The 16,107-nt window shown below is 47.7% G+C and overlaps 2 protein-coding genes across 2 annotated transcripts in view; one reads left to right on the forward strand and one right to left on the reverse strand.

Moving 5' to 3' along the window:
- Positions 1-16,107, forward strand: part of SEPTIN11 (septin 11) — a 95,385-nt gene that overhangs the window by 62,489 nt on the left and 16,789 nt on the right. The gene's annotated exons all lie outside the window — the stretch shown is intronic.
- CCNI (cyclin I) overlaps positions 1,629-16,107 on the reverse strand; it is a 34,179-nt gene continuing 19,700 nt past the window's right edge. Inside the window, exons 3-7 of the mRNA XM_082483154.1 lie at positions 8,790-8,924; positions 5,316-5,390; positions 5,005-5,145; positions 3,975-4,205; positions 1,629-3,322 (exon numbers count right to left, since the gene is read on the reverse strand). Of these exons, the coding sequence (XP_082339280.1) occupies positions 2,864-3,322; positions 3,975-4,205; positions 5,005-5,145; positions 5,316-5,390; positions 8,790-8,924 (1,041 nt within the window). The 3' untranslated portion in view covers positions 1,629-2,863. The remainder of the gene's footprint in view (positions 3,323-3,974; positions 4,206-5,004; positions 5,146-5,315; positions 5,391-8,789; positions 8,925-16,107) is intronic.

The raw sequence follows: 16,107 nt of genomic DNA on the forward strand, positions 1-16,107 counted from the left end.
GAGAAAACGGCGAGAAGGAAAACTCCTACTTTCTCATAAAGCGACTCGCAACCACTGCCGCAGCACAACTGTTAAAGAACTGTTCCAACAGTACCTAAATCTCTCCTGAAGCCCAGTTTTCCTCCCTTCTGTTCCAGCCAGGCCCCTGCCAGCTGGCACAAGCAAACACCTTTTCCCAGCCCCGTGCCAGCTCCTCTCCTTGTGCGTGTCTGCAAATAGGTTTGGGCCGTAGTCCTCAGGAGTGCCTGTGCGCTGATGCTACCGAAGGGAGTAAAGGGTAACGCATCCTTTAAACTGGGAGGGAAAGAGCGTGCGGAAGGGGAGAAGCCAATGGAAGGTGAGGCTTAGATTGATTGCTGTGGGATGACAATGCCATGGCACTTTGGTCCCCATCTTCTTCCCCCCAGTGTGTCTCATACCGTTGGAAGCCAACTGAAATAAGCTGTAATCCCACGAAACTATCTCCACGGTTTTGTACCGTGTAGGCCAATATCGTCAGAATACGGTTCATCTCTCTCCAACTGCGTGCACAGCCGGAGCTCTTAGCAGCTGCTCCCTCCAGGATAAGCGGGATCATTTTAACTGCTGCTCACATGCAGCGAGCACAAGCGCACACAAAGACTCCCTTCTGTGCAGAAACCACGGGTGCCTGGCTTGGCTGTCAAGGGGTGTGAAAATTACCTGGCTCTAATCTTTCCCCTGCCGATGTTGTTATAGCTAGTGTTGGAAATCGGGGTGGTTATTTTTATTTAGAGCTGTTATGCTCTGTAATTTAACCGGGAAAGATGTGTCTTGAAGTGCGTTTGAAGTACTGAGCAGCAGTATCGTGGAAATCCTGCAGCGCCGGGGTATTTCGCTCGGGGTGTGCTACGTGAAGCCCCAAGACCACGCAGCAGCCTCGCTGGAGACTACTAAGCAGAGGGAAGAGACAAAAGGTCAGGGCCTGGTTGTACCATAAAGATGACAGGACGGGAAGGAAGGCGCATGCTCCTTTGTGAAATTTGGCCTCAGGAGGTGGTTTCCAGGACACGGGCAGGGAGAAAGCTGAAACCCAAGAGAAGTTTGTTGCAGTGGACTGTGCACAACACAAAGGATGGCACCTCGGAAGACATGAGGCAGGAGGGGCCGGCTCCGAAGTGCACGAAATAAAAGCCAGCTGGGAACATGAGATGACAGAAAAATCTATAATCTATGAGTTTACACTAAAGAGCAGAACTGAAGTCTGTGCTAACTTTTTCATTATCAAATGTGATTTTCCCCAGAAGGGACATCAGGCAAGCAGGAGCCTACAGCCAGCCTGGGTATGGGGACCTCCACTCCTGCGTGGGGCCTTCAGAACACCACACAGGAGATGGTTACAAGATAGATGAGATGTAGCAGTGTCCCAGCCGTGCACCGACTGGCCCGTGCTCAGCCTGGAAGGGGAACAGCCCCAGTGACTGAGGAGGGAGTGAGGGGTGCCAGGGCTGGGGCTAAAGCTGGAACCCCTGTAGAGGCTGTCTGCTGTGTGACTCCCCCAGCACCCCTAAAGCTGCTGGCTCGCAGGTCTGGCATGGAGCGGCTCTTTTGTGGCCTCCAGGTAAAACTGAGCCTGGGCCCAGGTGAAAAGCACAAAAGAAGACTCAGAATCCAGGACAACTTTCTTTATTGCTACCAGAAGGCTTTCATCAGTACAATGGCTCCAAATACAATACCTTCCTCAGGGCTGTGGAGAGAGCTTACAATTGGGACAGGTCATTCTGAGAAAGAGGTGTAACATTAAAGAGACAAGTTTTTTAGAGGTTTTACTCTTGGTTAGAAGTGACATGAACACAAAACTTGAGGGTTAGGGTCTTTTGTTTTGGTTTTGTGGCTGATAATCACACACCTTTCAAACCTCAGGCGTACGTAGCTGCCCCAGCACCTCACCGAGCAGTGCTGGTCACACGCGAAGCTTATAAACAGATGGGGGGGAAAAAACAAGACTGCAGAATTTAAGGTTTATACTTGACATAGAGTGTCAAGCATTGGTGAACATCCACACTGAGTGCAATATTTCTTGGTGCAAACAAGAAAAAAATACCGTTTTTGTACAAGTGACAAAAAATCCATTAACTGCTTACTGTGTTTGAAAACGCAAACTGTTTTAAGTCTCCGTGTAAGGCGGAGAGCACAGTGGCCGGCTGCCCCAGTGTTCTCCTAGGGTACTTTCACACTCCTGTGGCTATTACTTCAGTGTGGAGCAGCTTGCGAGCGTTGTTTTTGGTTATTTCAGACTAACCTTTTATATAAATCCAGTTTTTAAATATTATCACATTTAAACACCAAAGTGCTAACAAAACAAAAAAGGTCTTTTTCTTTAGAAAGGGAAAAGAAAGCTGTCGTGAAGGTCAGGTAGTACAGAACATCATGCACAAGACTTGCTGAGAATTAAAAGAGGAGCAAGCAGAAAGAGAGCAAGGAGCAGTTGGAAATCGAATCAGAGAGGTGTTAGTTGGCTGGGAAACCTGGAACAACTCTGCACGACTGACGTGAGCTCTTGGACATGAAGGATGGGTTACAATACACAGGAGCAGAAAAACAGTGGAACTGACAACACTAGAAAGAAACAATATTTTGCTACTTTTTTTGTTTGGTTTTTGGGTCTTTTTTAGATTTTTTATACTTTTTTGTGTTTTTAAGTGCTTAAATAGTGGAACTATAATTAGCCGCACAAGGAAAAAAATTCAAAAAAGGGTTGGGATTTTTTTTTTTTCTGTTTTTTGGCTCCCTTCAGTTCAGCCTGACAAGGTATGGCCCCTTCTCCCCCACTGAGAACAGGGGGTGCCAGGTTCTGCGTGGTTTCTAGAGTAGCTGTGGCGGAGCAGGTGGTGTGTGCTCACAGCTACATAACAGACACCGGCTGTAAAGGCGGACAAGGGGAAACGTTGCCCTCCTGCCTCGAGACATCAGCGCCACAGACAGAGCCCATGTTTTCAAGAGCCACTACCTCTGGAGCAATGTCTTCATTGTAGAGACGTTTGATACCATCGTAGAAGTCGTCCACTTCCATCTCTTCCACTTTCCGCTTGGCAGAGGCTTGCTTGCAACCGCTGGGAGCTGGCAGACGCTGGTAGAGCGCAGCTGTACCTGTGACTGGCACTTCTGGCCTGCCGTTGTCCTTGGAGAAACCTGGCCCTGGGACAGAGGAGGGCTGGCATTTGAACACTCCTCTGTTACAGGTCACCAGGGTATGCTGGAGGGGACTGTAGACATATACAGAATTGGGCAGCAGAGAAGACTGCAGAGTGGAAAGGTGATGTGCCACAAGCTCCCGGCAGTGGATCAGCTGCGAGCTATCCATCTGGAGTGGGAAGACAAGCAAAGATACTGGCATTGCGGGATCATTGCCACGGAGAGGAGAGGCTGCTGGCCAGGACAGGGCCAGAGCTCCGAACGCACCAGCCACCCATGCGCCAAACTTCTCAGTGACATGCTGGATGCAGGAGAAGGAAGTGATAAAGGACCAAAAAGACCCTCAACGTGACCACTTCCTAAGATACGGACCCCTGCTCCTTCTTATACCACATGGGACTAGTGGGGAGAAAAAACCTTTCAGATACTAAAAGGTTTCACTGCGTATTTTTAGCAGCTTGAGTGTCTGTCTTTCCAGTACTTGCCAGACCACCCAGTATGCTGAGAACTAGGATTTTCTCCCCAGTGTGTTAATTTCTCCCTGGTGCAGAGAGAGCCCAAATACATCAGGGCATGTGGCTCCACCCTTTGTCACCTACTGGATGCTGTCAAGGTGAAGCCTTTGTGGAACTGTCCCGACAAACTGTCCCTTCAGGTTGAAGCACAACAGTCCTCGCAAAAGCGCAGCTGCAGGCAGAGATGAGCAGCTTGGGACCTGAAAGCCCTGGGTGGCTTGGATAACCACAGTACCATGCAAGATGCAGACTTCTGCCAGCCCCAGCCCCTCCCCGCTGCAACGTGTGGTGCCAGCACCCCCTCACCTGTGCCTTCTGGAGCAGCTCGATGATGAGAGCCAGCCAGTCGGGGAGCAGCTTCTCCAGCTCCAGGCTGACGATGGCCAGCGCCAGCATGGAGCCCTTGAACTGCAGCAGCTGGTAACAGGCCATGCAGTGCAGCAGCTGCTTGGTGAGCGCCGCCACGTGCTGAGAGGGACTCAGCTTGGGCAGGATGGTCAGTAGCTGAGGCCTGTTGGACACCGCAACTGCGTGGAACTGGGGGGGGAAACAAGCACATGAGGGAGCTGGCATCACTGACAGGCAACCCTGCAGGCAAAGCCAGGTCAGACCTTGAGAATGGCATGTGACATTTTTTGATGCGCAAGGATCCTGCAGCTTAACCTTCAAGGCAACTTCCACACCATGGAAAAAAACCCCACCAACAGTCTGGTGCAGCCTTTCTGGCATTGCCTGCCATCGTATACATCATCTGCCTGGGGACCAGGCTTCTCAGGGCTCTGCAAAAGGCTGTTCCCTTCCACCCTTCTCTCTCAACGACACAGGTTTGGCAGTCCAGGTGTCTAGACAAAAACTGCTTCTTGAGCAAGCACAGAAGATGAAGTTCAACAGAAAACTTCAGGACATCTCCTTTTGTCTTGTCTCATCGGTGAATCTGGTTCTCTGGCTGTGCCTTTCTGCAGCAAGTGCTTTCTGCTTGGTTCTACGTACTGTTTGCACGCTGCCTGGCACTTAGCTTTAAGTAAAACCACTAGCAATTAAGACTATGCAGCGAGGTGTTCAGGAGCAGTGAGTTTTAGTGTGTGGCTTAACAAGCATCAAAACAGGCTAGATGGTCAGATGGCAGGCCCATATTTCGGAAATTGCACCCCAAGTGTCACAAGTCTCCTGAAATTGTCTGGCAAGGCTTTTTCTTTCAGAAACTATTTGTACAGAGAAATTACAACCTCATCCTGAGGCCTTCATTCCCCTGCAGGCAGAGTTTTTGTCTAGTCTTTCTTTTGTCTTTATTTACGCTGACAGATGCCAGAAAGAACGTAAATCGCCCCTCACTTACAATATGAAGGAAATCCAGTGGCGTTGCCATGTGAAGATCCCAGTTCAGTTTATCCAGGATAATCTTCTCCATTCTGCGAATTTCAGCTGGAGAACAACCACAAAAGCTATCCCGAGCCAATACCTTCAGTACTGGAATCCTCTGCAAAAGCCAAGGCAAAGAAAAAGACACGAGAGAACCAATTGTTATAGAAATCACACAAAATCCTTCATTCCTGTCCTGGCAAGCATTAGCCACTACATGCAAGCAAAGGCAGGACTGGGAGAGCATATATTTGGACAACGCTAAGGTAGTAAGAACAAAAAAATTACCTCATCTTCCTCAATGGTCTTTGCAGCGAGGAAGAAGCAGCTGATTGCAATACAGTTCAAGTACTTTGGACGGGCCTATGGTACAAAAGAGCAGAGAAATCTGTGTGAATGTGTTGCAAAAAGCGATGCATAATCCTTTCTGGTCGGACATCCTGAGCCCCGGGGTCTCAGCTGCCTGTGCGAGGCGTTCTGGATCAGCAGGCTCACCTACGCCACGGCAGTGGCAAGCCGCGCCAAGCAAAAATCCATGCTCCATGACGTAAGGCAAAAGAGCAATTTGCCAGCCCCGTGATCGTAATTGGCACTCACTGATGTGTGGCGCTGGAGTGGAAAGAGCTCATTTTTTAGGCAGTGCAGTAGAAAATAGGAGGGAGAAAATCAGAAGGGCCAGATTGTCATCTGGCCAAAAAATATTGCTGTTCCACCTGCTCCAGCGAGCTCTGCTGTTAGTGCTGCTGGGAGCCGGCCACAGAATAGGAAAGAAAATAAAAGAATTTTAAAACTCTGTCCTTGCCTAGGGAAGTACAAAACACCCATAAAAATCACCACTCATGTCATTTCATACTGCAGTTCTCAAAACTGTGGCCCAAGGGTTACTGAGAGAGAGCTGAGAGAGCTGTACAACTCCTACAGAGAGTTGTTTTAAGCAAGGTAACTGAAGTTTGGAGGGAAAAGGGCGATGATTCCCCCCCCCCCCCCCCCCCCCATGTGCATCATAAACTTTTCATGGGCCTAGGCGGGGGGCGATGGGCTGTGACTATTCAGATAGAGTCCCTGTGATGGACCAGACTAAGCAGATGCTCTGAACGTGGTCATCTGCTGGAGTTTCTGCTTAGCAGCGATCTTTGTCAATTTGACTGTCCAAGAGAGGACTTCATTTTGAAAATCAGTGTAAAATCCACAGGATGTGTCTGCCGGCCCCTTTGTGGCTGGGGGCAGGGCATGCAGCGGCACTGTTTGTAAGCCCTGTCACAGCCGAGTGAGCAGACAGCGGCCGAGCCAGGCCCCCACCTCCAGTAGCCTACTGGCAACTGATCCTCTTCTGTCTGCATTAGGAGATGCTGAAAGCAAAGGTAAGTGAAAATCCTGTGCTGAGTTTGAAAATCCACTTACAGCCTGTACTGTTGCCATGATTTATTTTTGCTAGGTAAATTTTAGCAGGTGCAACAGAGCTGTGGGGTGGTTAAAGGGTTAAATGCTGCACGTTAACGCTTATTCAATGAGCTGCTAAGAAATCCAGAACACTTTCCAGAAAGCAGCAAGAGAAGAACACGGGATTGTGTCCAAATTGAAGATCTTTACCGGTGTTCAGCCTCAGTTACCTAAAATGCACTGTGCTATGTCTAGAGCTTTGGCTTTCTAGTGCCATTTAAACTTGGATACATGTAGAGTGGTGGGGTGGGTGGGTGTGCACACACATGTGCTTGTGCATGGGCAAGCATGGCCAAGAGTGGCTGTAACACCACTCTGTGGAGGGTTAACGAGGGCTGTACAGAGAGTAACACCACAGGCTGCTGCCTGGGCCACCGAAGCATGACTGGGTAATAGCCTTAGGGGCAGCCAGTCCCAGCAATTTCCAAGTGTGTTCATGATGAAGGGAAGGGACTAGTTGAGTTGTCGTGATAATAAAATCCCATACAGTAGCGCCTGGTAAAAAAACAGGAGTTAAGCTGCATCAGAAGAATGATGGCTTTACGGGAGAGGAAAACTGGGGGAGGGAGCACAGAGCCCTGAGCTGTTTGAACAACGCTCACCCAGACAAAACACCTTTCCACATTCCTGCTCGCAGCCTGAAGCACACAGCAGACTCCTTACATTCTCTCTGCAGACTCCTTGGCTGCTGTGAATTACTGAAAGAAAAACTGCGCTCGAGGGCATTAGCTGTTGAGTGATTGAAATCTGCTTCCCATCTCAGTATTTTAGTAAATCAGCTACTCTAAGATCATCTTAAAAATAAAAACTTCCATGGCTTGTAAATAAAACATTATCAATATTTATTAATATTTAAAGGGTGGGTTAATAGATGATGTCACTTGCTTTCTACCAAACCAAGTCACATTGAAATGTAAGTGCACAGGCTGAGAGTACATTCTTCTGCTTGATCTCCCAAGTGGTGTTGCTTACCTAACAGTGTTGGTGATGAGATCAGACACACGTGCAGATGAGACTGCAGATCTGCTGAGCACAGAATGTAACTGAGCAAATACGGTAAGAGATAAGGCTACCCAGAGCCTGACTTCACAACTCAAGGCCAGGGATTTTGGGTTGGCCCACAGCTGGTTCAGTGGTTTGGGCGGGTGCAAAGCATGGCACAGCTAACTTGTGTCTGTGGCAGGCTTCCAGGGACACAGGAGCAGCAGATCCCAGTTGCAGGTAGCCTAGATGGTGATTTTTACCTTGCCGTTTTTTTAACATCTTCTATGGCGTAACAGCCTTAAAACCAAGCAGGCGCACAGTCTCTGTTCTGTTCAGTACAGTGGGAGCAGACAGCCTCTCGCTTTGATGGCCCCTGCCCATGCTTGCTTACCACGCTCTCTCCTTCGCATCTGCCTGACTTGACAGCACTCTTAAGCTCTTAGTTGGTCACACTGTTAGTAGTGAACTGCTCTCAGAAAAGTAATCACCTCTGGCTGTATTTCCTCCCCCGCCTTGTTTGGTTGGTTGTTTTTTTTCCCCATTTCCCTGCACACTTGCCAGGCCCAAATCTATCCTCAAACATTTATTTGTTCCCTGCAACTAGGTCACTGTTAGCAGGTGCTCCCGGCAATTCTAGGTGGTATAAATCAGATTAAATGCAGTTAAAACACCAGAGAAATGAAGAGCTGAGCAGGGACTTTCCCTCGCTTTTCTGTCAGAGGGCACTGGGCCGAAGTTTCTAACTGTGGGCTAGCTGGCATTTCCTTTAGCTTTATGAATCTATTTAGGTTGTGGTAGAGACGGTTCTCTTTTTATCTAAAGCCCAACCTCTCTCCAGATTTGTTTTCTGATTGCTTAAAGGAACAGGTACTGTGCTGAGGCAAATTCAACATTTAAACCAAGTTAAGAGCGAACATATAGTTGAAGAGGAAGGGTGCTGCATTTCTCTGAGGTTAATACACATTTAAACTAATGAGCTGTGTTACATGAAGGAAATGGGCAGAACAGAGGAAAGAGGGAAAATATGCTTGGCAGGTAGGAGCACTGGGTGAGTTTCCCGAGAACTGAGTGTTCTCATTAAAGCAATGGCTGCTTTCACCAGGTGAACAATGACTATGGAAAGAATCTACCTCCAAGAGTTCCTGGCGGCAGCGTGTGCTGCCAGTTCCACAACCCGCAATTCAGCTCCTGAAGTAGCGCAGGTAACATCCTTTATGTGTGTAAGAGCAGAGGGGGGAAGTAAGCCTTTCCGTGCAGCCACACCACTAGGACTGTACACAGAAACACCTGAGTGGGTGGTATAAATCTATTTCGGTTTATATATCTGCAAATATTTACCTTTACTGTAGCTAAAAACCTGTCCAAAAGGCTGATGGCCAGGGCGAGCGTTTCTGGATAAAGGTGGAACTGGTATTTGAGCTTGGCCAGCCACTGAATGACCTCATCCCTCTGCTTTGGAGAAATGGCTACATCCTGTTGGAGAGAAAAACAAACTATTCTTATACACAGGCTGAGCGAGTCAGAAAAGACCACCAAACACTTTACCTCTGCAGGAGTTACTGAGCACAGAAACAAAGCCGCTTTTGGAAAGGGGGGGGGGCCTTGAGCCAGCCTGAATCACCACTTTGTTCTTGCAGTTACTTACCCCATCCTGAGAAATCTACCCTGGAAAAGACCACTTTACTTACAGCAACCTCAAACATGGCTCAGAAATTTCACTGTATTTTGAGGAAAAGAGGAAGGATGTATTCTAGCTTCTCAAGTACTGACAGGCTATTCTCTGGCTTAGCTCTAAGAGACTTTTTTTTTTTTTTTTTTTTTTAAACCTTCTTTTAACAGAAAAAAAACAGATATGCAATGAGAGCAAGTGGGGTGCGCAGCTCCTGACAAACAGCAGAGGGGAGGGACCGAGTTGGTGTTCTGAGAGGAAAGGTTTATTTTTCTTTCAAATTGTGGGGATATTTTTAGCTCAGTATATGTTAAAAAAAGAAAATTCCAAACAGTTTACAAAAGACCTTTAGCAGTACCGTTAACTGTGAACTGGGGTAAAGCAGGTACAATTTCACCTAAAAAAGGCTGGGTTTAGTGTGTTAGTTATTTTAACGTTTTGGCCCTAGTCCCCACCATTGATCTGTTTGGAGAATAGCTGAATTTCAACCACAAATACAGATCAGTCATTGACATAAAATCTTTTGGACTTATTCTCTGAAATATTTAGTTTTTCCAGAGCCTTTCAATTCAACCAAGTAAATGTCTGGTCTCACTTCAACAGCGATCATTAGGGGTGATGAGCAAGGATCTGTCCAGAAATGAAACCAAACAAATATCTTTCCCTGTGCTTAGGGTCCTCATGCTCTCGGCAGCAGTTTGGCTGCTGCCGAGACAGTTTAGGAGAGAAGGAAATAGTATGAGGCTGGCTGCTCAGTTACTGCTGAAATGAAAGCGAAGGTTTACACAAACAAACATCTCTGCTGGGCTGGGCTGTAGCTGTCCTCCCGCCAATACCACAGTGGGTGGGAAGTAGCAGAATTTTATAAAACAAAAGCACCAATGATGCAAATTGAGTACTTCAGGCTACATCTATCACTGAAGTACCTACCGTGTGCCTTACACTGACAGTAACACACTTTGTTACAGCGTTGCATGCAGAACTGTAATTACACTAGGGCCACTACCAGCTTCACGCCTTTCATTGTCACTTGCAGTATGACACCTTTACTCTGTGCTTAACTCCCTTACTGGTGCTGAGCTCCACCTTCACCACCGTGTGGGACAGATGGGGTGCGGGCAGGGCGTGAGCCCCAGGGCTGAGGTCTGGGCTGTGTGACAGCGGGTGCACAGCCGAAAAGCAGTCAGGTCACCCAATTCCCTTAGAAAAAATACAGCACTATCAGAGTTACTGTAGCAGGATCTAGTCTCGAGATGCAGGGTTGTGTAATCCAAAGCTGTTTCCTCCAGCTGTACTGGCCCGGGTAATAAAGCGATACTACCTCTGCCTGCAAAACGTGCCTTCAGTGCTATATCGGGTGCTCCCCTGAGGAGAGCAAAGTCCTGCCTTGTTTTCTCTCAGGAAGCCCTGATGGTGTAACAGTGTCAGCAGGACTGTATGTGATCCAGATGGGCCGGGACCTCTGGATGCCTCTTGGTTTAAGTGTGGCTTTTTAAAAAGTGCTTACCATTTTTCAGGAGAAAAGAGAAAATTAATTTTTTCAATTCCAAGAAATAATGGTTCTTTCTAAAATCATTATTGCAATTTAAGGGTGAAATCTGAGCCCCACTGGGGGCAGGACACCTGCTGTCAGCAACACCTTGCACTCGTTCCGCACACACTAGTTTGATGCGCGCTGGGAGTATAATGAATGCACCACACAGCAGTAAGCAGTTTATTAAATGCTTTGCTGGAAAACATCTTTTGGGCAGCAGGATGTAGCTAGGGAGAAAAATGGGCAACACTATGTCCTTTACTTGCTGTCCTTATGGGCCATACTTCTCCTGTAGTAAAGCGAGGCCTGTAACACTGAACCTAAAACAGGCAGCAAGGGGAGGAGTGATAGTGAAGATGAAGTTCCTTATTGCTTTACTCATTGCGTGTATTTTTAAATGGAAGGAGACAAAGTTATACACGTAGGCTTTATACCGCAGCCAGCTTTGGACAATATTGTGGATTTTAGAGGATTATTTTGGAAATGCAGTATCTGGGTGAATCCAGCAGGACAAGCTCACCTGCTAAAAGCCAACCTGCAACCACCCCCTCAAACAAAATAAAAGTGACTTTAAAAACCTGCCTGTGACTCTTAAATCACCACCCTGGTCCTGTCGCAACAGCTTTACTCGTAAAGCCAGCTGGAACGGGCTCGGGCCCCTGGCCGGTACGGGAGGAGCTGCATTGTCAGTCCGTATCAACAGGGCAGCAGCCCCTGTTGCCCGCATTCCCTCCTGCCATATCATATCTGTGCTGAGGGGGGTGTGTGAAAAATGGCCTCTGTTGCACTTTTTGCTGGGGAGGTAGGGTCATGTCTCAGCAGCAAAGGGGGATTTTTCCCATCTCCTCTCATTCCTGGCAAATCCCATTCCTGCTAGATCCCAGCGGCAACGTGCATCAGCTTCAACAGCTCCTGGCGGTGCCTGTCCTGGCTCAGTGCTCGTTTCCCTGTGCCTGCCAAAGCAAAAGGTTATGTCTTCTCATAAAAACAGCATGGGTGGGAAAGGTAAGAGTGTCTTTCTATGCTGCCTCTCATGTCTTCAGTGGTCCTGAGATCTGTCTTTGTGTCTTCTCACCCTTCATGGGTGGCATAAGGCCAAAAGGCAAAATTTCAGTCGGGAGTTAGCTTTGAATGCTAAGGCCGTAACATAAAAAACTGTATGCTCGGTCCCTGGTTACATCTGTCCTTTCCACGTAAAAGAGAAATGGTACTTAACCTAAACCACTGAAAAGCAACAGTATGACTAGATATAAAATTAAAACCCACAAAAAACAGCCCCCACACAGAACATTACGTTCCTTTAACATGAAGGAACAACTGCAAAGCAAACTCACAGCTAGGTGTGTGCACAGCAGAAGTAAGGCTTCAAAAGAAAATCTGGCTTCTTAAAACTATCTAGGAAAGCAAAGGAAAGGAGGTCAGTCCCCAGTAATAACATCAACCTTACATATGTTTGTCTATTCCAGTCTCTAACAGCAAATAAAGGAGCACAAAGGCAGGGGGAGAATCCCCGCACACGAGACCAGGTGAATTTAGACCTCTTCCCTTCAACACTAGGAAAGTTCTTTATGGACCATCTTAAGAGACGCCCACCCACAAACCCTGCTGCCACTGCCAAGCAGGGCAAGGAGCTTCCCACGCAAACGTATCTGTCTTTATCCCTCCCTCAAAGGTGTACCCATGACATCCTAGTAACACCAATAAGCAACGCAGCACTGTGAAATTAATTAAGCAGCGAGGTCACTGTTCCTTAGTTACATAAAATTAAAAGCAAAAATGAGACACGATGGCAGCTGAATGTAAAAAAGTCCCTTTGGGCTGGAAAGCAAAAGTTCCTCTTTGGTGTGGAGGTGCTTTCCCACAGATGTTGCCTTTTGCCACTCACTGCATCTGCATGTGCCCAGCTCTCTGTTTTGTCACCACAAATCCACTGTTGCAGGACTTAACCCCCAGGGTGGACAAGCCCGCTAGCCTGGCATGACGGCATTAATTAGGGGACAGCAATGCAAGCCTGGGACAGGCAGACTCCGTTTTCACACAGAAGCAGGAGGTTGCTCCAAGACGGCCCTAACAACCGTGCTCAGGACTGACAGACAATCCATGTCCTGTGGCTGGTGCTCCCCCCACCCTTTTTTTGGAGGGGAGGCCAGATCAGAGCAAGGCCCGGCCTACAGATCTGGTTGCCCATCCCGGCACCAAAGGTTAGCAAATGTGCGCATAACTCCTGACATGGAAAAAGTGACGGCACTCCCAGCTCTTCACCACAATCACCACCAGGAGCAGGCGCCTGGCTGAGCCACAGCCCTGCTCGCCCTGTGCGACTGTGGGTGCCCAGGAACCCCCACTGCTGCAGGGAGACTATGTACCTGCCACACACACACACACACACACACACACACACACACACTCGCAGCCTGAGCCCGTGCAGGTGCCAGAGTGCTTTCTCCTGGACTGGCGCCCGTGCAGATCTTTGCAGGAGGCGCCGCTCAGCTCGCCCGCAGCAGGAAGCCAGTGGGCAGCTGCACGAAGCATGAGGGATTTCAGAACTATTTTGCTATGCAGGAAACACCCCACAGAGTTCAGGCAGGACTCTTGCAGATGTGCCTTACAGCGTTTTGCTGAGAGTGAAGAGACTGCTGCCGCACTGCCTTAGAGTAATCTTTACAAACTGCCCTGCGCACTTACAGCTGGTTGCTCACAGCTATCTCTTCATCTACCTTGTGCTTGGGACCGACAGTGATGTGTAAGGTGGCAGGCTGAATGCTCCTGCAGAGCGCAACATCAACTGCTGCTCTTTAACAGTACTCCTTTCCTCCCCCTCCATCCTGCTCAGTCCTGCTTGGAATCTCCATAAAAAAGAAGAGGTTTCTGCAGGTTTTTTCCCATCTTCCACCTGTGGAGCACACAAACACCTCCAACCATCGGGAGCAATGGTGAGAATGCTGCACACAATGAGCCCGGCTGGTACCAGCGCAAAACGTGATACCCGAGGAACACAACAGGCCTGTCAGGTGTGCAAACCTGTCACAGCTATTCCAAACCCACATGTGAGCAACAGACCTCTATTTTCTTTTCCAAGCAGACGATGTGATGCTAATTCCCACCTTTTCAGAGCACAACAGTGTGTGTAAACCCATCGCTTTTGTGTTTCAGCACGAACACAAATAAGCCACCTTGCAGAACTATGGAGCTAACAGAATGTTTGGGATGTGAATGGGGAACTTCTCCCTCTCTCTCATTGCGTAAACAGAGGTACATCACAATTACCTGCTTCCTGCCATTATCTGCCGGATTCCTTATCAAGAAATATCCTGTCTGTCACGTACTCTATCGATGAAGACACTGACAGCGAACAGGAAGCTTCTGTGAGGGGTTCCTGGCAGGTATTTTAAGTAACATGACATGAGACCAGTCGACATGCCGGCACTGCAGGTGACTATACCGAATAACGGCAGCGCCGCACTCACCGTGTCTGTCATTTTGCCACTCCAAAGTGAGTGAGCGCAGAGGTCTAATTCTGCCCAAGGGAGGGAGTACAGTGCCCCATATGAAATACACAGACCTGAGGCCTCCAGCGTGTTTGACGGTTAAGATCTTATTTGTCTGATTCCCAAATCAGTGCCCCAAACCCCATTTCTTAGGCATTCTGTCAGAAAGCTGCCTGTGAGGGCTTGGCGATGGTGAGAGGCATGCAGAGCTGTTGTTCTGCTTCCTGTTTACAGACAGCCAAATCACCGTGTTACCGTCCCTGACCCAACAACCCTGCCACGGGGCCCACTGCATGCTCGCTGCGTGAGACTGGAGGGCCAGAAGCTGTGACTCAGGTTCCAGAGTGCAAGCACAGCACAAATCCCCCTTGAGACTTGGAAAAAAATGCAGTCTAAAAAAAAATACTATCTGTGAACTCAAATATGACTCAATTTTATTGCTGCCTAATCTAGGAAAAACACCTTACCTGATAACTTTCTTTCTTTAGTGTCAGCTGTCCCAGACAGAGATGTTTTGCTCTTTCCCCTATTTGTTTCTACCTAGTCCCGCTGTGGGCTCCTCGGAGAGCAAGCAGGTGACCTTTAGCAGGACTGGGAGGTTTCTGCAAAGGGCAGCTGTAAACATCGTGGCCAAATCGGTCCTTCCTTGGTTCTCAGGAACGCTTGTTTTACGGCAGAGCGACCCCCAAGTGACACCCACTGGGTTGCTTCTCACTTGTTCCAGTTGGGAATTAGAGGTGCTCTCCTGACACCTTTCAGAAGTGGCCTTTTGTAGGGTTTGCCCACGGTTTAGTGATGCAGCAGAGAGCTTAAGCAGCACAGCTGCTGCCATCTGCACAATAAAGTGCACAAACACCGGGGAGAAGGATTACCGCTCGGCAAAGCAGAAGAGTGGGATGCATTAACCTCACAATGTTTTACAAAAATGGTAAGTCAGCCTCCAATTTAACCGCTGGATAAAACAGGCACCAGAAGGTTAAAAGACCAACCCAAGGTCATGTGCTGAGACAGTGGAAAAACTGGAGATAAACTGAGGTCTCCTGATTCCTCTAGAGGTACAGAGAACAAAGGAGAAGACAGAAAGAAAGAGCTAGAACGGGCAAGAAAGGAGAAATGACAGAAGTGACACTGTGTTTCTATAAAAAATAAAAATAAAATTCTTGGCTTACACACCCCTCTGCTGCAAAGTTACTTGGTAACACACAAAAATCAACCTTTGACCAGTCTTTACCACTTGATTTCTCAAGCCTTAATGACATGAAAACTTCTGAATGTCATCTGCATATTGTATAACCGAAGAGAGGAAAAAAAAAGATTAAAGAAAAAAAGGCAAAAAAAACAAATACACTCAGAAGCGCTAAGAGGGTTCCAGACTCAGCCCACCTATTTTTTCAGGCTGAAAAGCCCCTGTGATGTCTGACTTTGATATATTACAACACATCCGAAGCCAGTGGCCTACGTTTAAAGGAGGGAAACTAAAAGAAATATACATGCCAGTAGGAAATGGGACTTTTCAGACAAAAAGTAAAAACGAAACAGAAAAATTACATACATTATCAGGACTGAAGTCCCCAACAGATTCTGCATCCTGTACTAAAGATGTAGTCTTCCTGTTTCTGTAACTATGAGTTTCTTTCTTCCTTTCAAAGATCTCAATTCTGACACATATTTAGAAACTGAATTTGTTCTGGTTTTAAACATTAGAACCAAAAATGTTTCCTAACAAGTCAAAACTGAAAGTTTGCTCCTAAAAAATAGTTACAGCATGCCTCCAATCTGAGCATTAGATTCTTTATGTAGATGCACTCACATTTTCCCATTTGCAAACCAGATGACTTCATTAAAACCTTTCCTGTAGTCAGTCTACCTTTGCAGCAAGGAATGGAAAGTTACACACGCTTCGGGTTGCCAGATCTGATACTCAGAAGGATGCAGATTTCCTGACTGTCATGGGAAATAAACAAC

The sequence above is a fragment of the Vanellus vanellus genome (assembly GCF_965231255.1).
Source record: "Vanellus vanellus genome assembly, chromosome: 4".
Classification (NCBI taxonomy): Eukaryota; Metazoa; Chordata; class Aves; order Charadriiformes; family Charadriidae; genus Vanellus; species Vanellus vanellus.